At 43.4% G+C, this 23,282-nt stretch overlaps 1 protein-coding gene across 7 annotated transcripts in view; it reads right to left on the bottom strand.

The window, feature by feature from the left end:
• Window positions 1-890: 890 nt before the first annotated feature.
• The window catches only part of LOC143841251 (PALM2-AKAP2 fusion protein-like), a 105,679-nt gene continuing 83,287 nt past the window's right edge, over window positions 891-23,282 (bottom strand). For 5 of the 7 annotated variants that reach the window (XM_077345319.1, XM_077345325.1, XM_077345324.1 and 2 more), the window contains exons 3-5: window positions 10,659-10,837; window positions 9,038-9,076; window positions 891-4,736 (exon numbers count right to left, since the gene is read on the bottom strand). In XM_077345319.1, coding sequence (XP_077201434.1) covers window positions 4,644-4,736; window positions 9,038-9,076; window positions 10,659-10,837 — 311 coding nt within the window. In that variant the 3' untranslated portion in view covers window positions 891-4,643. Of the gene's footprint in view, window positions 4,737-9,037; window positions 9,077-10,658; window positions 10,838-18,682; window positions 20,345-23,282 lie in introns of those variants that run through there. The other 2 variants (XM_077345322.1, XM_077345326.1) reach the window with 2 other exon arrangements.

A 23,282-nucleotide genomic window follows, 5' to 3' on the forward strand; every position in this document is an offset into this window, starting at 1 on the left:
ACCTTTATAGGAAATTGCCCACGTCCACCTTCCGTTTTCAGTCCTGAGGCCTAACTTCTGTGTCCCTGCTGCCCAGTGCTCGGCCACCATGGGTACAATGTAATCCAGAGGAATAGCTGCTTGCCGAACCTATTGACATTTGACAAGTCCTCATGGATAAAATTAATTTGTGAGACTAATCAGGGCTCCTCTCTCCTCTGACTCCTGCCAGGGCATGTACTCATACCATCCTTCTAGCCCACCCACCTGTCTGTTTTTCCATCCATTCCCTTGGTCATATGTGAGCCTCTGTATCCTTTCCCCAGTGTTGCTGGGTGGTCTGTGCAGATAGAAACACCACCACTATGCCTACCAGGACTTCATGCAACGCTGTGGTCCACTGGATTGTTATGAAAATGACAAGATGTATTTGTGAGTCCTAGTTGACCCTGGGAGAAGATATTTTAAACACTAAACATACCCGGGAGTTCTGTTGGTCTTAATTTGTTCATAAAAGGACTCTTATTGTTTGAAGCATTTGTTTCAGCAGCCAATGATTGTGACTCCATGGAAAATTTCCACCAAGCAAGAAAAGATAACCTGCAAAGAATCTAATGGAGGCTATTCATGCAGTGTGTAGACTTAAGTATTTTTGGGGTTATTATTGATGGCTGTTAAGGCAATGTTAATATATGCTATATGTTTTGAATGAGAGTCTTCACTTATTGTACACAGTATTTTGTATACTTCTGGAGTGCACATTCCTCTTACGGTGTGTCTTGTGTGTTGTTCTGATTGCTCTTTATGAACATTCCTTTCCTGGAAGCATGTGGTTGGAGGGCAGGGGTGATTTGGAAAAGGGGGCCAGTCTTTGGTATCCACTCACCTTGTTTTTAGATAAGAAACACAAGACAAGTTTAACTTTTAATGAGAAAATAATTATATACTTGTATTGTATGTCTCACAGTCACTATAAAACAGAAGCATGGTACAACATGGAAGTGGTTAACACATACAGTAAGTAATGTATTTCATGACTGCCTTTCGTTGGTAATTTATGGAGACAGAAAAAATTACTGTTGTGATTTTCTCCACGGATTCTTTGGGATGGGGAGCAAAATGACACCAAAATGGGCAGTGTTAAAGCAAGAAACAGTTTCACAGTTCTGCTCTGCAATTTAAAACAAGAACCTAAGCCCAACCCAAGAAGAACCAAAACCCCTGGATACAGTCATAAATCATAATGCTTAACTATGACAATGCACAATTTAATTAAATCAGTGTTTTCTGCAAGAAATATTATCTCTTTGTACGTGTGGAGAAAAAAAAGCTAATTCTGTGATAATGTTGTAATCACTGGCATATATTTATATATAAACATCTGAGCCATGGCAATGGGCAGATGGAAGTCAACTGCTAAACTATCAAAGCACTAAGCTAAGTATTGCTGAAACTGGTAGTCAAGAGATCCCATAATTCCTGAAAGAGAAACTGTCCACTGACAGCTAGTCACACATCTGTTTTCAGAGGGAAAAAAGCATGATGAATTAACCCTCTCGTTCCACCTAAAAAAGTCATCCCAAGATGCCAGAGACTAATTTGCTTCTGGGGAGTGGGGCGGGGTTGGCATTGGTAACGAAGAATGAGATGATTTGACAAACAAAATGTGGGTTTCTTGGTATCTTTTTATTTTCATTTTTAGAAACAGGGAATACCTTCTTTGTGTTGAGCTGATTACAACCTAGTCACAGGGGAATAAAACATCAAATTCCAAGCATATCTATAGTTACTGATTTTATTTCCCCCATTATAAAAACCACCATTTCCCAGTAAGGGTTACATGTAGTATAAAAAGGAACTTCCTTCCTCATACTTAAGATCTTTCAGAGAATATTGTCCGTGCACAGCACACAATCCAGCTGGTTTGTCATAATCCTGAGAATGTTCACCTTACTTTTAAGAAAACCGCCTCTGGAGGGCAAAAATCTTGATTGTACAGGCAATTTCGGCTAAAGGCTCAGAAAACTGTGAGGGTGTGTGCGTGTTGGGGGAGCCTTCATAAGCTAGTAATGGAAGTTCGTCACTGTGAACAGTTCAAAAGTTTCCCCTCTTGTCTTCACCCGCCTTTCTCTCTGTATATCTGTTCTTACAAAAAAAATTCAACCAGAACAGTGTGCAAACCACAAATATAAAGCTCTTATATGTAAAATAGATAGATTCTAGTCATAATAGTTTGGATTTTTCCCCCTGGTTACAAAGTTTGTAAAGGTGTACTAGATACACTGTGCCTAGTCCTGTGAGAACATCAACAAGGAAGCCCACATGCAAATGAGACTTTCCTGATACCAGCATCATTTGAATGCACAGTTCTGTCTGCTCACCTATCAGAAGCGCCATATATATGTTATCCATGTGGACGTCCTCCATACGTTCAAACATTTCTAGTGTGCTCTGTGTACAACAGAGAGACTCCTCTCCAAGGTTGCTGCCTTCATACTGAATGTTGGTATTTACTATGAGGAAAATAAGACCTTTTTTCCAGATTGCATGTCCCTCATTTGTCTAAATGAAATACCAGAGCACAAAATTCCTGCTTATAGTACGTAACATGGAAAGAGAAATTTAGGGAGGTTCTCTAGTTTTTGCTTCTCTTAAACAACAATAGTCAAAAGCAATATTTTGGGCATTAAAAAAAACAATGTATCAGTTTTTTTGCAGCTGTTCAAAGTATGACAGATTCTGGTCCAAATATTATGGCTGTTGATCATTAAATATTCTACTGCATTGCCCAGACAGATAAAAGACTAAACCAGTAGGTAGATTCTACTACCATGCCAAAATACAAAGTTCAAGAATAAATACCACTTTTCCTCCTAAACGTCAGATTACAAAACTGCTCAATACTTCTGAAAGGTTAACTCATGCAAATATCAGTTCAGTTCAGTTCTGTTACTAAGAATACTGCATCAGTTTAGTGCCTTTTTAATACTCCTCTTCTTTAAAAAAGGGAAAAAAGAAGAAATGTTTATACCTTTAGACTTCGCGGACAGCTTTAGACAACATAATCTGTACACCCATGTCTTTCCATCATCCTACTTCAAATGCAACTTCACATGCACACAAGCAAATACACACGGATAATTCTTCGTCGTAGATTCCCAGCCTACACGCTATCTAAAGAGTCTACATGTTTTCCTCTAGCTCTGAAAACACTGCTTGAACAGCAAAAATAATCCTTTGGCTCATCTTTTCCTCTCTTAGTCCACCACCATCTCTCAACTTTTTCGTTTTCTGTTAAAACATCCCTCTCACGCTCTCAGACCTCTTTATGTAGCATAAATATAGCTAAAAGATATAACTATTTTTCTTTCAAACTGTTCTCTGCAACGTAATCTGACTTGAAGGTCAATAATTTGCCTCAGTAAAAAATATGTAAACTTTTCTCATTCTCCCCCATTTCTTTCTGACTCAGCTTTGCTGCTCTTTACAGATTTCATTTTGCATCCCTTCGTGCATTATCACAGCCCTCCACTGTCTATTAAATACAGGTAGGCGATAATGCAGATATGTACTGACAAACAAGTGACCGATTGGATAACCACAACCATAAGGGTTGCTGCAACTATGAATTTCTGCTTTGGATTTTCTCTCTGTGTTTCTCTTTTAACCTATCTAGGGATTGGTCTTTGTTATTAAAAGGAAACTGCACTAAGCATACTAATTATGAAAATTGTGTGGCTAAATCCGCCACTAATACCACCGATGATAAATTAAGAGAAAGGCTTATATGCCCCATCTCCCTCCCCCCCTCCAATAAACACCCTTGCAAAATAACAGCAAAAAACCCGTCACACTGTAGTTTATGGCTGATATAAAGATCGTACATTCACAATATTAAGACCGACAGCCACCTCTTCTTTTCTTTCATTTTAAAAAGTCAATGAATGGAAAGCAAGAATTAAAAAAAAAAAAAAAAACGACCAACCACCATTGTCCTTACAGGTTAACAACATCAAAACAATATTATCTTGAATTCATTATGGCTATCTAGGATATATCAGAGTAATAGCCCTGTTTTTAAAGCCATGTATGGAACGAAGAGCCACGGTTGGGATCAAGTAAAGCTTGTACAATGGCTTGTTTTTTCCTCGTGAGGCGCCACCTTGTGCTAAGAACCCATAAAAGCCAAACTCTTTCCACTCCTAACGCAAAGCTGCAAAGATAGTTACAGGAAGCAATAATGGGCTCATTCTGCTCGCTCTGAAACGGGCTGTTGATTCCTGCGGCTGGATCTTACCCGTGCCATGGCACTGGCTCCAGAGTCACAGCTGGCTGCCTGGGTGTGTTTCTTTATGTGTCTGTGGAGGGGGGGGGCAAGGATACAGGGTGCTTTTCTTTATATAACCATCCTGTGTGTTTGTGCGTATATATGTACACATGCACGCGCAAACACACACACACGCACACATATAAAAAATGGACTGTTCCTATTCGAAAATGGATCGCAGAGACTGGTGCATTTGCAATAAATATCAGATTAAAATGATGTAGCTTTAAAAAAAATTAAAACTTTTGTTCTTCTATTTGGTTTCTTGGTCTCTGCAATAATAATAATAATAACAACAACAGTAATAAAAAAGCGCTTGCGTTATTTGCCAAGAAATCTACTCATTTTCTTCCCGATTAGCATAAATGCCAGCTTCCCAGCGCAGGGCTAGGGCACTCTTCCTGCGGTTAACCCTGGTAGCTTCAAGAACCTGGAGGAAATAAAGAGAGAGAAAAAATTAGTTTGGGAGCCCATTCCCCACTACAAGCAAATGGAAAATGTAGCTGATGCAGGGGATGGTGTAGCCTGAAAGCCTGCATCGGCAGCAGTTGGTTGACAACTTCAGCTCTGCATTTCTTACTCACTGGGGGAGGGAGGCTACGGCACAGCTTTAGTCAAAAATACATTAAAATATGCCACTGACACAATAATTGTTCGTAATCTTCCAAACTGTGAATTTAAGCACATCCATGAAAAAGCCACTACATGCACTGAAAAACACGGCAGGATCTGGATCTGCAATCTCAGTGCAAAAAAACAAAACAAAAACACAAGCAGTGCCAGCCCAATGGACCCAGACAATTGCTAGGGCCTTCCGATACAAGGATTTGTTTCATCTGAGAACAAGTCACACTCTGAGAATCACAGGTGGATTTCCTTGTCTTCTGCAGAGTGTTCATTTACAGCCTTTTGTGTCTTAGCCCTTTGGAAATGCTTGATTTGATCATAAGGGATTCCAGTAATGTGTGTGTGTGTGTGGGGGGGGGGGGGTTGTCCATGCTTCTGGTTTAAAATTATGAAACAAACAAGATTTGGGACCCCCCCCCAAAAAAAAGCATGCAACCAACAAAGAAACCAACAAATCTGCACAGACTCTGAATGAGACCTGGGGCTATTATGCATGTACAGGTTTTCACTGAAGTCAGCATACTGACCCTTTTAAAAAAATATTTTTTAAAAATAGTAATGTTTATGCCTGTGCTCTGATACTGCATTGGGGTTTTTGCATATGATTATGCTTCTAAAAGACTGACAATGGCAAATCCTTAAGTGTGTGTGTGTGTGTGGGTGGGGGGGCTAATGTTAAATACTGTGCATAAACCAGCAGCAAAGGTGCACTAGCCACTATGAGGGGGGGGGAGGACAATGCATTATCAAAAATACTATGATGGGTTCCATTGTGAAAATGACACCACATGCAGAATTTAAAAAGTCTTTTTTTCAATACCTTTTTTTGATGTTTCCTGCCATGCATAATACCCCCAGGTATTATATGGCATTAGAAGTGTGCATTGGGAAAGTCTCTGGCTGAAACATTCACTCAGCCACAAATTCATGAGGTGTCATTAGACAGGTTACTGCTCTCTTTCCCTCTCAAACTCCCATGTGCAATATGGGAGACTGTCACACTGAGCTCCTTTACAGAGATGGCAGAAGGCTTCCTGAGATAATGTATGGAACTATTTTAAGCACTTCAAGGCACTATATACATTGATGTTCTGATTTAAACACAAAGTAGGCTGGATACAGATAAGGATTTCTATGGCCACAGGAATGTCTGTCCATTAAGTACTCAGACTACTCCCTCCCACATTGGCCTGAAACCTCCTTCCCCCATCTCCCAGGAACAGGAATTTGGAGGGCTACCATGAAAAGCAGGAAAATCCCACTTGGGTGAAAGTCCCTGTGCCCACAGAAATACTAGTCTGGATCCAAACCAGCTAGGCTGAGGTACCCATCCTCTGTCCATTCTATTTTAAATCCACCAAGTAGTCTCTCTTCCCTATATTGTGGGCTGCCAGAAACAATCCCAGCTGAGGAGAGCTGTCAATTTTATTTTAAATTCATCAAGTAGTCTCCCTCCTTTATGCTGGAGCATGTGTGTGGGTGGAGGTGGGGCTTTATTTTTGCGTCTGAGCTATTGTTGGTTTTTAATATTTTTATATTTCCCGTGGGTTTTTATGTTCTTCTGACTATAACCCGCTGTGAGACAGTCCTCCGATAGCAGCGGGAAATAAGTCTAAATAATAAATCAATATTGTGGGCTGCTAGAAACAATCCCAACTGAGAAGATCTGGGGCTACAAAGGTGTAATAACATAAACAATAATGTATTTTGTTATAAGATATAAGGATACCAAAATGTAATGTGTAGCTTACAGTATGCAGAATATCTCTGAGAAAAGTGGTCTAGACTTTTCTTGGACACCCCCCCCCCCAGTTAGTGGCTACAAACAGACAGCAGTTTCTAAGAGAGTTGAAAGTAGCAAGGTAAAGCCATCCCTGGTATGTGCAAGCATTTATTTTGTCCTCTTATTGTCTCTGGTCAAAGAGGTTTTGAAGGATGACAGCAACCTGCAAAATCTGTACAGAAGGAAGATAGCAGGAAGAAGGAGCACTGCGATAGAGAAAGCTGCTTTCATTCCTAACACCGTCTTCAACCCCCCCTCCATCTTGCTCACTGCCTTTAAACACTCTCTGGCATTGGTTACCAGGATCAAATTTATGCCATCTGTGTTCTTTAAAAATACCACCTTGCATTTTTTAGCAGAAGCCCAGAAGCAAAAAGTATGATCCTATTGGACGAGCTCAGTCATTTCTTCTGCATAATATCCAGTGTTGCTATTAATTTGATACATATACAATTTCTTTTTTGCACCTCTATACTCATAATACTTCATTCTAAGAAAGGTCAGCTAAAATCAGGGGGCTTACATGTGAATATTCATGGTTGTAATTAATTGGTATATTGGTTAAGAGCAGCACCTTCTAAACTGGTAAGCCAGGTTTGCTTCTCTGTTCCTCCACATGCAGCCAGCTGGGTGACCGTGGGCTAGTCACAGTCCTGATAGAGCTGTTCTCACAGAGCAGTTCTATCAGAGATCTCTCGGCCCCACCTACCTCATGGTATCTGTTGTGGGCAGAGGGTGGGAAGGTGATTGTAAACCACTTTGAGACTCCTTCAAGTAATGAAAAGCAGGGTATAAACACCAACTCTTCTAACTGTAAAGAGCTCTTTATCTATTAATTACAATGAAAAACAGGTCGTATATTGCAGAGTAGGGACATGAAGCTAATAAAAATAAAATCTCAAAAACAAACATGATCAATAATAATGTGACATTTCAGTTTTAGAAATGAAAAATGATTCCTGTTGATATTGAAAACTTTATTCTGACTGAAGCCAAAGGTCCGAATCAAGTGTGTAGCTCACTCACGCTCAGTGTTCGAGTGCCGTCATGGTTACAAATTCAAACCTGTGGACTTAAGTTGTAGAAATAGTCTTAGGGCTAAATTACAAATGACAGTGGCCAAGGGTCCATGCTGTGGTTGCCAACACCATTTTAGAAGGATCTCTGGCTCTTGTCCTCACCCTGCAACTTTGCAGATTTAGAAACAGCCTGCTTCTGCACCTGAAAAGGTGTGGGGGAAGGGAGGAAACAGGAGCTCCTGGGGCTGTTCTGCTGTGCACCCTCTCTGGATCAGGGCCGCATGGCAATTTTTAAAGAATTACAAACGATTTGTGGCTGACCTCTTTTGCAGTTGGTCTCTTATCTAGGACGTTCCTTTTGCCTTATCAAAACATAATTCAATTCCCAGCTCAGAAATGCAATTGTACCAGGTAGGGTGTAAGAAGACAAGCCATGGCTCAGCAGCAGCACGTTTTGCATGTGGAAGATTCCAGGTTAAATCCTCAGCCGTTCCAATTTAAAGGATCACAAAGCATTAAATGTCTGGTAGACCCTCACCATTACTACTAAGGCTGATTCTGCACGGCAGCAGCCATCCCGGGCCCCTGGTGGCGTAGTACTGTATCTCCACGGGGGACCCATTATAGCGCTGGATCTGCTCTGGTGCTGAAATGTGCCCCCCCCGGGGAAACAACGCAGGGGGCTAAGGGGAAGAATCCAGGTTCCCTTAGTCTGGGGGTTCTGGGGCCTGATCTGCACCAGGTCCAGGAGGCCGGTGGTCTGGCGGCAACATCATATAAAATCAGGGATTGGCCCCGCTTCCATTTGACTGCTCCCCCAGCCTTTTCTGCCTGTCTGGAATCAGCCTAAGAGGCAATTGGAGGCAGTGGCTTAGAAGAAAAGATCTGTATGGGGTAGATCCCAGGTTTAATCATTGGGATCTCCAGTTCAAAGGATCAAGTAATAGATGTGCAGCACCCCTGCCGGAGCCCCTGGGGATCTGCTGCCAGTTAGAGAAGCCACTCCTAATAACCTAGGCCAGTGGTTTAATTCAGTGGCAGAGTGCAGCATGTGTTCACGAGGCATACCTGGAAGCTTGCAGTTTTGCCTTTTTTTCAAATGCACTGCCTAGTTAGACAACTCCAGGGCAAGATGGGTGAGGGATGTAGGAATTAAAATCGAACCTCTTTGTCTTCTAATCTAAACCATCACTCCAATAGCTATGCAAAGCAGCAATGAAAAGCAAACTTCAGCAACATGCATCTGAAACCCTCATGCAAAATGAAAAAAAAACGAAGCAAAGAGAAGTGCGTGAAAAGTACCTCAGAAGTAACCTTGTTAGACAGTAATTTACAGGGATACTGGTAGAAAGGGAAAAGACTGTCATTAGTACACAGAATAAAGAAAGAGAAGAGAGGCTGACTTCAGGTTTGGAAACAAATTAAGCTGAGAATAACTGTGTCTCTTGCAGCTGAAGCAGCTGGAATTGTTCAAAAAAAAAACTTGCTTAGGAAAGCAAAATAGCCAATTAAGAACTAAAACCAAACAGAACCAAGGTTTTTGGCTTTTCTTGTTTTTCGCTGTTATGATGGCAAATTCTGTTGCAAATGAATTAACCTCTTTCCCAAGCATACGGCCAGAAAGAACAGATAGAGACTGGATGGAGACTGGATCTTTCCACTGAAAGTAATGAAGTATTTAGAATATATTGTTCATGCCTAGCCCTCTGCTGGCCAGCCAAGTGACCACAGCTTGTACAGTGAACTGTTTTTACAGGAAAGAGTACCCCAAGGAACATTGCTTGAATGGTGACTTAAGCGCTCAGCTCTCAGGTGCTTCTGAAAAAAAAAAAGAATCTAGATTTCTTATGAAGCATTTCGAGCCAAGATCCTGTCAGCATCCATGTTAAGCACCCTGTGGGCTGATGGGGAATCCAAGGTATTACTGACTGAGTACGCAGCCAAGTTTCAAGCTGGCATTGTTCTGATGCGGTTGTGTAAAAATCTGCCCTTCTGCAGATTGTTAGAGTTCAAGACAACACAGGCATTCTGGACAAGAAAACAGAGATATCTGTGCTTGAATAGTAAGGCCAAGAATGTGGGCTGCATGTGATAAATGGTACTCCTGCTGAGATTTCTTATTCCAGCTCTCAGTGGAATAGTTTCCTGATATTACACTATTCATCGTATGGTATGTGTGTAATATAGCCAGAAGATTCGAAAATTGTCTGGCTGCCAGGGCAAAAGATGTGGTTTGCCATTGCCTGCCCCTGAATGTATTACACAGGGAGATGCTAAATATTAGGACTGTTTGTGGGAAGGCAAACAGCCAATATTCAGGTTGCAGTTCTCTAGCTCACTGCAGGGTCTCCAAAGCATCGTGGTCCCAAACATACATTTATACAGAACATGCACCAATGATTATGGAGGAATTCACTTCTGTACGAGGTCATGCAAATGGCAGTTTCTTCTGCTTTGCTTTGTTTCTAACACTTATTAGGCGATGCTCTGCTTGTAAGAAGCAGGTTCAGTGCATTGTGGGAAAACAAATGAGCCCAAACCCCACATTTCATTACGAGGGACCTGTGGAACAGAGGTCACAACCTGGGCGGGGGATCAGACACACTGAATGTGCAAATCTCAACCCCGAGGAAAGCTCCCATTAAGACATGCTCTGGATCGTAGTGGAGAAATAGATGTCCTAAATTGGAAAATAACCTGCAAGAGAAAATTCAGTGAGATATATGGATTCACATATGATCTTATGGCTATGCCAGTTGGTATAATATAATAAAATCTTTAAATTTTGTATGACCCATAATAATGACTGGTTTTGTTCAGTACTTCTATGCAGGGAATGGTGCAAAGGTGACCTCTAAAAGCTGTAAAAACAAGAAGCCCCCTTCCTACGTGCATAACGACAACTCAGAGTAAGCCTACTTACACTGCTCTCGTCCATCTTCTCCCGCCTTTTGGTTTTGTGAGTTTCATAATCTTCCAGGAGAGTCTGCATCAGGTTCTTGGGCTTCTGAGAGGCTCCAGCTTCATCCGATGCAGAGTCGGAATGTGACAAGGGCCCTTCTGAGGTGGGGGATGGAGGCGGCTTGATCTTTTCTATTTTGCCTGTAAAGACCATATAATGACCACAGGTTCACAAGCAGTCTCTGAACAAATATCAGACTTGATAGAGAAAAGAGAATGCATTAGTCCAGGGGTAGCCAACCTGTGGTCCTCCAGATGTCCATGGACTACAATTCCCATGGGAATTGTAGTCCATGAACATCTGGAGGACCACAGGTTGACTAACCCTGCATTAGTCAACCCCTGTCAGGGTCAGTCTATTGGGAGCACGGGGCCCGAAGTCTCCTGGTGTTTCGGAAACTGGTGCTTAACCTTCAAGTCCTTTGTGACCTGAACCCACGTACTTGAAGGCCCGTTTCTCCTGATATGAACTTCATGCGGCAGTTGGGCTCCTCATAAGAGATATCCTAGCAGTACCCCCCCTGCTGGGTTTTTCTGCTGCTGCCTCCCTACCATGGAACAGTCTCTCGGAAGGCTCGCAGAGGCCCTCACCCCTGTGGCGTCCCATAGAGGCTGTAAAATAGAACCCAGTATACAACATTACAGAGTAGTTTGAATTGGGCCCTAGTTTATTCATTTTAACTCTCACTTCAATGATGTCTTTGAATGATTTCAACAGATTTTTTTTTGTCTTGTGACCTGCCTTGGGCTCTGACCCTGAATGAAGAATGAGGGAGCATACAATTAGTCAGCCATACAGAAGCAAAAAAAAGCACTATTAAGATAATCACCTCCCTAAAATCTCTGTGTACATCACTGATCACAACTTAAAGAGTTGCTATGTACAATTATACACAAGATGTTATCTTGGCCCAGCTCAGGTACAGATACAGAACTTATTTGGTTTAATGTAGCCTTTCTCAATCTTTTTCCCATTGAGAAACTCCTGAAACATCCTTCAGGCTTCAAGAAACTCCAGAAATGGTGCGATCATGCAAAATATGGTTGAGAAGCATAGCCGTGTACTTGCCCAACCAGGGTCCCTCCCCTTCCCACCCCTACAAGCTTATCATTGGCCATTTGGAGAGGGGGTGCTGGTGACTTGACCATATATGGTCACATCACCCAATAAATGTTTAACACACACACACACACACACACACACACACACACACACACAATTAACTTCCACTCATTCAGGAAACCCTTCCAGGCCATCAAGAAACCCTATGGGTTCATAATGCCCTGGTTGAGAAAGCCTGATCTAACTATATAAATATTCTGTGTACAAACATGTTAAGAATTAAAAGATCCATGTCAGAATGAAGGCAGTTAATTTTATTAGTTTTGCAACTACAACAACTAGAATGATCATTTCAGGATTAATGTGCTTGAATTCTCAGGAATTTAGAATCCGTGGGTACATGAAAAGACTGGTTGTGGAGTCATAAGAGTTGGAGAGGGCCCTCTAGCCCAGGGGTAGTCAAACTGCGGCCCTCCAGATGTCCATGGACTACAATTCCCACGAACCCCTGCCAGCGAACGCTGGCAGGGACTCATGGGAATTGTAGTCCATGGACATCAGGAGGGCCGCAGTTTGACTACTCCTGCTCTAGCCTAAAGCATCCCTGACACGTATTTGTCCAGCCACTGCTTGACAGCTGCCGGTCAGAGCAGTCTATCTAGGCAACTGATAGCACAGCTGAACTATTCTTATTGTAAATCCCCCCCAACATCCAGCCAGTATCTTTCCACCTACAATTTAAATCATTAATGCGAGTCCTATTGTCTGCTGCTAACAAGAGCAGCTCCCTGTTTTCCTCTACATGCTTTAGGAGAGCAAACATGTTCCTCCTCTACCTTCTTTTCTCCAGACTAAAAATCCCCAAATCCCTCAGCCTTTCCTTCTAGAGCTTGATCTCCTGGACCTGATAATCCAAAATGGTACCCAGTACTCTAGATGAGGCCTGATCAATGTAGTATACAGTGGGACTGTGACATCTTGTGACATAAGTGATGTTCTTCAGAACTGTTCTTCATGGGCCATCTGCCACAACTTGCACAAGAGACAAAATGTTGTGGCATTTTGTACCTGGTTATGATGAGGGTTTCAGGTCTATACTCCTGTTTATCTCTTCAGTGCTATGCTGCTCCCCAGGGTCAAAACTACAAAGGAGGAGGAGAAGAAGGTTCTTATATGTCGCTTTTCTCTGACAGATGGAGTCTCAAAGCAGCTTACAGCCACCTTCCCTTTCCTCTCCCCACAACAGACGCCCTGTGAAGTATGGGAGACTGAGAGAGCCCTGATATTACTGCTCGGTCAGAACAGCTCCATCTGGCTGCATGTAGAGGAGCGGGGAATCAAGCCCATGTCATCTCTTACACCAAGGGATAGCTTGGTGTAGTGGTTAGGAGCACGGACTTCCTATCTGGTGCTCCTAACCACTACACCAAGCTGCCCCTTGGTGTAAGAGATGACATGGACTTCATATGCAACAAAGCATGCACTATATTTCTCTCAGTAAAGTTGCCAGCCACTGCTACATTCTAATAAAGATAAATCCCATTTAATCTTTCCCACCCCAAATCCCAACAATTCCTGGCTCCACCCCCAAAGTCTCCAGGTATTTCCCCACCCAGAGCTGGCAACCATATGACAAGTAGCCACCCTTCAAGGGACCTTTCCATTATTTTTTACACACCAAGAAAAGAGCACCAAGAAAAGAGAAACGCTCACAAGAAGCTAGAATGGCCACTAGAGGTCAGGTGTGCTACAAAAGTAGGCAATCCTCTGCTTGGAGGTGATAGTTTATGATAAAAACCAGTCCTAAAACGGAAGGGATTAAAAAGACGTGGGAGGGAAGGTAGCAAAGTAGAGCCCTGCTTCCTCGGATCTCAGTAGCTAGGAAGGGTCAGTACTTGGGTTGGAGGCCACCAAGGAAGGTTCGGCAGAGGAAGGCAATGGCAGGCCACCTCTGTCTTGAAAGCCCCTGGCTGGGGTCACTGTAAGTTCCTTGTGACTTGATGGCACTTATGTGGGAAAGCAAGATGTGGATAATCAAGGTCCTCCAGATCCCTGATCCCGATCGTCGCAGGGGGACCTCTGCCCAATTACTATCTTTTCAGCCCAAACTTGTAGTGCAGTTCTAAGAAGGACTTGTCCATGATCTGCTACCTGCCTACCCATCCCTATTTGCTTACTGGACTAGGCCAGGGGTGGCCAGGTTTTCCCCTCCCCAATAGTGGATTGCATACTTTATGGAGCTCTGCAACATGCATCCACCCCCAGTCTTAGACACTACCAAGGCGCAACTTGGTAACTGAATGACCAAACTGCCTCTTGTTTAGCTTCTTGCCTTTCCCTTTGATCCGGTTTAAACCACAGTTTGGAATTCTCATTTGGAGGGAAGACAGCAGAAAGTGCTGCACATGCGTGGCCCGGCTGCGCATGCGCAATGCGCGTTTCCGGCCATGTATGCATGGCATGCGCGGCCGGGCAATCGCCCTCCTTGCTGCCGCCGGTCCCCAGCCTCAAAAACGTTGGGGACCACTGCCTTAGACTAAAGGCAAAGTGTGGAGAACAGAAAATGTTCTGTAGTTTCATCAAACTATAACCCCTGCAGGAATCTGTGGCAGTTCAAATGCTGTAACACTGGCTTAAGCATATATCAAACAAATGTAGGATGATTATTTAATTCCTTGGAGGTTATTAGGGGCTATCCCTCTTCCCACCCTATGTAGAGATGTACACTGAGCAGGGAAGCAGGCAGTACAGCAGTAACTACCCTTTTTTGCTACATAAAAACTGGATATCATGTTATTAGCATTGAACAAAGATTTGTAGGAGTATCACCAGAAAAAGTATAACAGAATTGGAATGTGTTTTGTCTGATTATTATGAAAGACCCTACAATGCACATCTGGAAAGGGGAAGAGACACTTAGATGTCTCTTTTAGTTATGAAATGTGCAATGGTTCAGGCTGAAGCAGCTGATACTCCAGGGAACCAACTGCTTTGTGCAGTTCCAAATATCTGCCTGGCTGTTTGTATAAAGGGGTTACGGGCCTGTAAGGTATATGGCTCTTGTCCTCTAGAGTAACGATCCCCAACCTGTGGGCCGTGGACCACATGTGGTCCTTCGACTAATTGGAGGTGGGCCCCGAAGGATGCCTTCTCCCCCCCCCCCGCCCTTTACAACACACTTCATTGTTGTGGTGTGTCTGTATCTCATTTTGAAGGGATGTTTAAACATTGCCATAGCGATCAGAGAGCGCTAGGGCAGTGGTTGAGAGTAGAGGAGTAAACTACCTCCCCCACTGGGCCTCAGTAAAAGGCGTTGAGTGGTCCCCGGTAATAAAAAGGTTGGGGACCACTGCTCTAGAGTAAACAGACGGGTGTACAAACAAGGAGAGGGGGTATTAATTGTTCTGCTGGAAAACCACCCATCGCTCTGTTAGGAAGACTATTCAGTTCTCAGGATGGCCCCAGTTCAATTATCATCCTCCTGATCACAGTCATAAAGGTATATCAGTAAGGCCTCACTGTGGAGACCTGTGAAAACAATCCTATTCAGCAAGGAATCCTATTGACCTATTTGATGGGGCTTACCGTCAGGAAACGGTTAAAAGGGTGCCACTGGGTGTCTTGGTTTTCTCCTGAAGTCATTTCTCAGAAGGATTACAAGAAGACCATCAAAAAGAGATGGCCACCCCATTTTCAGCATATTCATTAAAATTTGTTAGAAGTAACTGGAAGCAAGTTCTGTTGATAGTGTTATTCTCACAGAGCAATCCTGTCAGAGCTCTCTCAGCCCCACCTACCTCACAGGGTGTCTGTTGTGAGGAGAGGAGGGGAAGGTGATTGTAAGCTGCTTTGATACACCTTCGGGCAGTGAAAAGCGGGGTATAAAAACCAATTCTTTTCTTCTTGAGAATGGAAGAACTTTCTGAATGGACTAGATAAAAGATCAGGGTTTTAAAGGATTCCTGTCAGAAAAGCAATGGCAGTTCCTGCTTAATGTCCACGCTTGCATCCATTAGGACATAGGGCTACCTGAAAGTAATTCGTGAAAAAAAGACAACCAAAAATATGAATGCATGCTACTCTTTTATTAAAAGCATCCCAAGCCGTTCACAACAAATAATCAAAATGCATATCAATAGCATAAGAAGTAGTCCAACATAAAAAAAAAAAGATTCAGGCAGCAGCAAAGAATAAAATACAATCCTAGAAAAGAGAACATAAAGATTATACCAATAGATTTACAAAGATCAGTGGTGAAACCTTAATAGCAAGCAGAGTTCTGTTAGCCCAGTGCAGGGATCAACAAGGCCTCTTCCACAGTAGGCCCATGTGGGCAGGGAAGAGTTCTTACAGTGGCCCAGAGGGGGCAGAAAATGTCCTGATCGGCCTTACAGTGCTTTGCCATGCTGCAGGCTGGACTAGGGCATTTATTTTCATTTTGCATTTTGTTTTCCATACAATCCCACCTTCCTGCAAAATTACACCCTCCGTGACCCCCCCTCCCCCCGTGCAGTGAAACTAATCTGCTATTGTGTTGTTTCCTGGGGAGACACATTTCAGTGGGACACCAGGTATCCTGCTGAAATGTGTCCCCCGTGTGGACACAAACTGCTGCAGAGCTCTGCGGCAACACACCGGCGGTGGCCTGGCATGGCTGCCACCGGCATGAGGGTTCCCCGGAAATGTTGGTGATCCAACTTGGAGAGAATGATGTACTGGAACTACAGGCCATATTCTGAAGCATGCGACTTGGACGCCATCCGGACAAGACTTCCATGGGTGACAATTTTCTGGTCATCGCTACTGGAACATAGTACTTGGTGAGCAGCGGTTTACCCAGACCGGGTCGACCTCGCCTGAAGGCGTGTAAACAAAGCGGTGGTTCAGTTTGTTAACAGTTTTGCATGCTTGCTTGTATGACACCAGGATACATCTCTTAGGCAGTGGGCCCTCATTAAAAGCGATGGGGTGCACCTGTCAGACTGGGGTATGGGCATTTGGCTCCATGGGATTCAGCATGGTATTTTGAAGTGGCTACAAATATGAGCAGTGGTGGGAGCCTGTTGAGGCATTTCCCTCTTGGGCTCAGTGGTGGAATTGGGGCATGGGAAGGGTCAATTTTGGGGCTGCCAAGCTTGCGCACTGGCCTCCCCTAAGTTTGGGGGACTTCTTAAGGGGCTGTGTGGACACAGAGCCTGATTGAAGGCTTGCATTTCTGGGGGGCAGGAGAACCCAACAGAGGCAGATGCCCAGTATGGCCACTCCACGTTGCCTCCTCCTGTTTTCCCAGTCTGCCATTACGTCTGGGTTGTTGGAGGCTGGATAGCCAATGCAACACGTTGAGGGCCAGGCTGAGATGGGCTGCCTTGTGGTTGGCTGACCATAAGAGGGCCAGACCTATTTCCCAAATATGGCAGCCTCATGGGCAGAATTATGTTTTTTCACTTGGAAAAATTCAGTGGGGCCAGCAGAGGAAGGCAACGAGGAAGCTCGCTTGTGGTGCTAAAACTTCCAAGTCCAAACTATATCTGGCAAGGATGGCTTAACAAAACCTAGTGAAAAACTTATTCCCATTACCAATTCCTTTCGATGTTTTTAAAAACTGGCTTATGCTATTTTCATAATTCATTTTTAGCATCTGCCTGGGCTAAATATGCTGAATTCTGGAACATTGCATTCTGGGGGCTCAATTTGTACCATCAGTCAGGCTGTGGGGGAGGCTGTGAGGGTTCCCTGCAGGAAATCACAAACCTGAAGAGTTTCAGTCCTTCCCCTCAGCACACACACAAGAGAACGGGAGACTAGTGCCTAACTTCCATTTCCCCATCCACCTCTGCCATGCTTGATACTTGGCATGCAAGCTCTAAGCTCCCTGTCTTTACCAGCGGAAGTGACAGACTGAATATAGGGGAGGGAATAAAACCAGGTTTTGTGGTGCCCTATGAGGACCCCTGCATATTTGGAACAGACCGAGTCTGTTATTTGAATTTTCAGAATGACCACATTCTTCTGCTTTGGCTTTATTGCTTATTATTTTTCTTCTGTTTTCCATTAGTTTCGTTGACCTTAAAATGCATTTTAAATCTTTTCAAAAACAACAGCACCAATGTAACAGACAGATGCTACCAATTATCCTCAGGTACTCCCCCCCCCCCAATCCGGGTTTTAAAACTCCATCACTCCTCTTGTTAAGTTCTTCCAACATTTGTTCGTCCCTTCAGAGGGTCTGTGTTCACATTCAAACCTTCCACTTCTTATTTAACTTGTATTTATACCTGCCTTTCTTTGAGAGATGCAAGTTAATATCTTGCTATCGATTTTCTGACTTTTCACCACACTTAACCCTCTCAACGTATTTTATTTTCAATGGCAAGACTGTATTTCTTTCCCCCTCTCTCAGATGTAAAATGAGGAAATTTCTCCCTTCAAAGTTCTCAAAGATCACAGGGGCTTGAGAATGTGACACCCATCCATGATTCTTCTCAGACCCGGTCATTCTACAACTCTCCTTTTCTTCATAGGGTTTATATACTTGTGAGTGGTTACCTGCAGTTCTCCAGCCTGTCAACCCACTGTTACTTTTTGAACCCTTTGCCCAAACTTTCCTGTCACCATTCTTCTTTCTATGGATCACCACTATAACTAAGAATAAACTGGGTGACCCCTCTGTGAATGATGAAGGATGGGAAACCAGCCTGTGTACACAGGGAATGATGACTTTACAAAAAGAACACCCCCCTGGGCTATTGAAGACTAAATATGTTCCAGATTGGATCAAATATTGAGGGCAGCAGAGGATCAGTTACACACAGGGGTAGTCAAACTGCGGCCCTCCAGATGTCCATGGACTACAATTCCCATGAGCCCCTGCCAGTGAATGCTGGCAGGGGCTCATGGGAATGGTAGTCCATGGACATCTGGAGGGCCGCAGTTTGACTACCCTGAGTGACAGGAACAAAAGGGATGGGGAGGCTGTCACACAAAGGAATCAGTTTACCAAGTCACTGAATGCTTAGGAAATCCTGAACAGGATCCCTGGGTTGGGATGGGATTTCCAGAGCATCTCCCCCCTCCCCTGTGATTCTTTCTCTCTAATAGTAGAGTGGCTGCTATTACAATAGCTCAGGCAGGATAATGAATTCAGAAAAACCAGGCCACTCAGAGATATCATAAGGGTTTCTTTTCACATAGGGCAATTATAAAGTATATCGGAAAAAAATGAGACTTTGGAAATTAACACAATAATAAATCAAAACCCCTCCAGCCTGCCCCTTCGCCCTGTGGTGTATTGACTGTATACATTACAACAGAACAGTCCGTTCCCCCCTCTGATGTGTGTGTATTTGTTTAATTCCATAGGGTGGAGTCCCTGCTGTTAGTTCTGTTTGTTAGTTACAATTGTACACTACATGAGCTTCCTTGTCCTGAAACTGGTTGCTCCCATCTCTGTATCTTCTTGCCAATAAATAGATGTGGCTTTGAAGTCACTCTGAACCGGAGACCAGGAACCTGAGTACCCTATTTCTGACTTGCAAGCAAAATGAACTACCTCCTCCCTCTCTCGCCCGGTGAAGACTTAAATAGGAGCCAGAAATATGGGATGCTGAGAGACGCTTAAAGTCATTTAAAGGGGAAAACTGAGGAGGGAAGAAGAAATTCCTTCATTCAAACTCCTGAGATCGTGGGATAAATTTTGGGAGTTAGTAGGATTTAAAATTCTGTTTCCCTGATATCCCAGATCTCAAGCTCGCATCCTAAAATGGGCATACTGAATTTTTAGATTTCCTTAAAAACAAAAACAAAACTGCAGTGTTTGGTTGTATCATCCCTATGATAGCTTGACTTGCAAGGCTGGTCACAGTGTTTTCCCCAATCCATCTACAAACTCTTTACTCTTTGTCATCACTTGACATAAATCAGGAGACAAAATCCTCTCATCCTTTATCCACCCAGCTTATTCCTTAGCCCTGACATGGGTGACTTTCAGCCAGTCTCCCACCCTGCCACACAGGGTTGTTGTGAAGACTATAACAAAAGTATTGTATGAAATAATGAAGCTACAACTGCATTACATTCAGCAGTATATGTGGCAGGTGATGCTAATTTAACATTCATGTTAGGGACCATCAACGTGTTAGGCCCTAGGGAATGAGCAAGGCTGGTGCAAAAGTGCCCTCATTTCCCCACTAATTCCCACTGATTTCACAAGGCTTTGCACTAGAAAATGCTCAGTGAGTCATATTTACTGGAGGTTACAGGCAGCCAGTTGCACAGTTCAGTTCTTAAGCTCTACTTAAGCTCTACATAAAGAAAAAGAACAGAAATTTTAACATTTTCCGTTTGGTTAGAAGGAACATTATATCACGCAGAAATTCACCTACATATATGGGCACAAGTAAAAGGGAAAAGTGGAACCTGCTTTGTGTCTCTCTGAAGCAACAGTGCATTCATGAAACTAACAGGGGGTCATAAAAGGAGGCTTGGGGAAATCTACAGCTGCCGTCAGACATCAGTTGCATCCTGTTAGGAATTTCCTCGTGTTCACAGCTGAGACATCTGGCATAACTGGATGGCTTTGCTTGTTACTGAAAGACATGCAAAAGCCTGTAAGACATTTTTCATCTGCTCGGATACACAAATATACCCCCTGCCCTGAAATGAATTGCCAAGATCAGAGGAAAGCAGCAAGGGTGTGTTTTAGTGGGCAGGCAGCAACCCTAGAGAAACTTTTACATGGTACCCTCCAACTGCTCCAATTTAGACAGGAGAGCTTCATATTTCAGAGCATTGTGCTGGATAAAAAAACCCAAATTCTCAACATCCCAATTTTAACATAAGTCTCATTTACCTACAGGATGAAAAATATTTATGACAACTAAAGCTGAATTACAGAGCACACATTATAACCCCACCCCCCAAAAAGGCTTCTTCTATGCCATTGTAATGTGCTGCCTGAAATTTAATGAGGGCACCTTCCCCGCCCCAACAAAAAATCCTAAACACAGTTGCTTGTACAATTACAGTGCAAAACGATGCAGCTGCTCCAGACTGGAATTAAAGTCTGAAAACAAACTGGCATTGTCTCCTTCAGTCCTTCTCAGCTGTAAAATGGGGCGAATGTCTTCTAAGCAGCACAAATGCAATATGATGGACATTAGACTTGTTTCACTGCATGCAAGGAGTTTTACTCCCTGAAGTCAATTCATTGCACACTCAACTCTGGGTGGAGCTGCCACCACCATGGTCTGCCAAACTGTGCTGTTATACCCTCAGGCTCTGCCCACCACGTCATCCCGTCTAGCACAGGAGTTTTCAGGTTTGGGAGTTGCACTTCCTGGTCTGACCCTTTCCCACCTATCCAAAGGACCTCCATCTTTGAGAAGCTGAGTTTCATGCGGCTATACTGAAACCATTCTGCTACAGCTTTCAGACATACGCCTGGAGAGCCAGCCACATATAGATGTTTGAGATCCACAATAGAACAATTACACACTTAAAATTGTGGTATGCACATTTTGTCACAGCCAATGCTGATCACCCAAGATACCCTTGCTTCATCCTGGTGGAAAGTTTTTTCTCTCTCCACAGTTAAACCCACCAGCTATGCCATGCAGTTCAAAATAGACGCCTTTTCCTGGTTTCTTCTGGTGTGAAGTTATGGCAAAGATGCAGGGTTTTATTTCCTGAAGAGTGGGAGTTTTGCTGCTTTTGCTAATGGATACAGCAGCAGGATAGGGCAGTCCTGTGTTTCAGCTGCCATTGTACCTGAGTCCATCAGTATGACTTGACACTGGTTGTCTGGGGGGGGGGGGCTCAGTCCCCCCCGAAGTTTATACCCGACAACAGTAGACACTTTCAAACAACAAAGAGCAGAAAACCTATATCTATTCTGCACATATGGGGTAATGCACTTTCAATGTTCTTTTGCAGCTAGATTTCTTTGTAGGGAACGGGATAATCTACTGAATTGCATTGGAAGTGCATTATCCAATGTGTGCAGAAGGGGCCTTGCAGGAGTCAATAAGAGCACAGAGAACTGCAGAAGATGATGCTAAAACAATTTATATGTTTTTAAACAGAAAGAAAGAAAGAAAGAAAGAAAGAAAGAAAGAAAGAAAGAAAGAAAGAAAGAAAGAAAGAAAGAAAGAAAGAAAGAAAGAAAATGAGGGAATACGTCAGAACTTTTGCAGCCATGACCCATTATGCTCATGTTGGATAATGTACTTTAGAAGTAATTTTCCTGTTCTGCACAGGAAAATCCAGCGGCAAAAGCACATTGAAAGTGCATTAATCCCCACTCGTGCTATGGACGCTTGCTGGGTACTTATAGGCCAATCATTCTCTCAGTCTAACCTACTCCATTGGGTTATTATGAGGATAGAAATGGAGAAGATGAGAATGAAGTTGGGTCCCCACTGTGGAGGGTGGTGCGGTATAAATAAAATAAATTAATCTATAATGTATGGCAGGGGTAGTCAACCTGTAGTCCTCCAGGGCAGAGTTTGCACATATAGGATAATGCACTTTCAAGGTGCTTTGGCAGCTGGATTTTCCTATGTGGAACAGGAAAATCTACTTCTAAAGTGCATTGAAAGTGCATTATGTATTGTGTGCAGACTCTATCCAGATGTCCATGGACTACAATTCCTATGAGCCCCTGTGGGAATTGTAGTCCATGGACATCTTTAGGACCACAGGTTGACTACCCCTGATGTATGGCACATCCAGTTAAAGGGTAGCAAAGTGTGGAAAAACTATACATGTAATTTCAGAGTTCTCATCACACAGCTAAACTAACTTGACTACAAGCCACAATTTCTAGAAGGACTTAGAAAGCCCTCAACTCCCTTCAAAGTTCTCTTAGTGGATTTTGCAGACAACCGCTGAGAACATAAACAGCAATTAGGAGTGCTGCACATTTCCCCCCTTTCCTTCAAATCTAGCCACACGGCTTGTCTCGAAGCCTGAAGCCAGACCCTGGCTGGATGTGCTTCACAGCAGCCGAACAGAAAACACAAAAACAAAACCAGGAAAGAACGAAAAGGATAGCTGACGCATGTCGCACATCACAAGAAAACTACAGATATTAGATACATGAGTATTTCTGAATATTTGTAAGCCACAAATGATTTATCTAGAGTGAATTAAAATACAAATGATTTAAAAAACCCTCAATTATTACAAAAGAAATCTCTGTTATCATACAGGAACATCTGAAACTGACACACATAAGCATAGCCTCTTGTACCCATTTAGGAAAGGAAAGCAGCCAAGAGCTCAACTACTAGAGAGCCGCTGACAGTCCTGTAGATTCGCCAATAGCCCCATCAAGGGTAAACAGGATTGTCACCCCTGGCAGGGTATGGTGTATGTGTGTGTAGGGCTGCCAGATGCAGGTGGGAAACTCTTGGACAGGGGTAGTCAAACTGCGGCCCTCCAGATGTCCATGGACTACAATCCCCATGAGCGTTCGCTGGCAGGGGCTCATGGGCATTGTAGTCCATGGAAATCTGGAGGGCCGCA

This window comes from Paroedura picta, chromosome 7, assembly GCF_049243985.1.
Source record: "Paroedura picta isolate Pp20150507F chromosome 7, Ppicta_v3.0, whole genome shotgun sequence".
NCBI lineage: Eukaryota > Metazoa > Chordata > Lepidosauria > Squamata > Gekkonidae > Paroedura > Paroedura picta.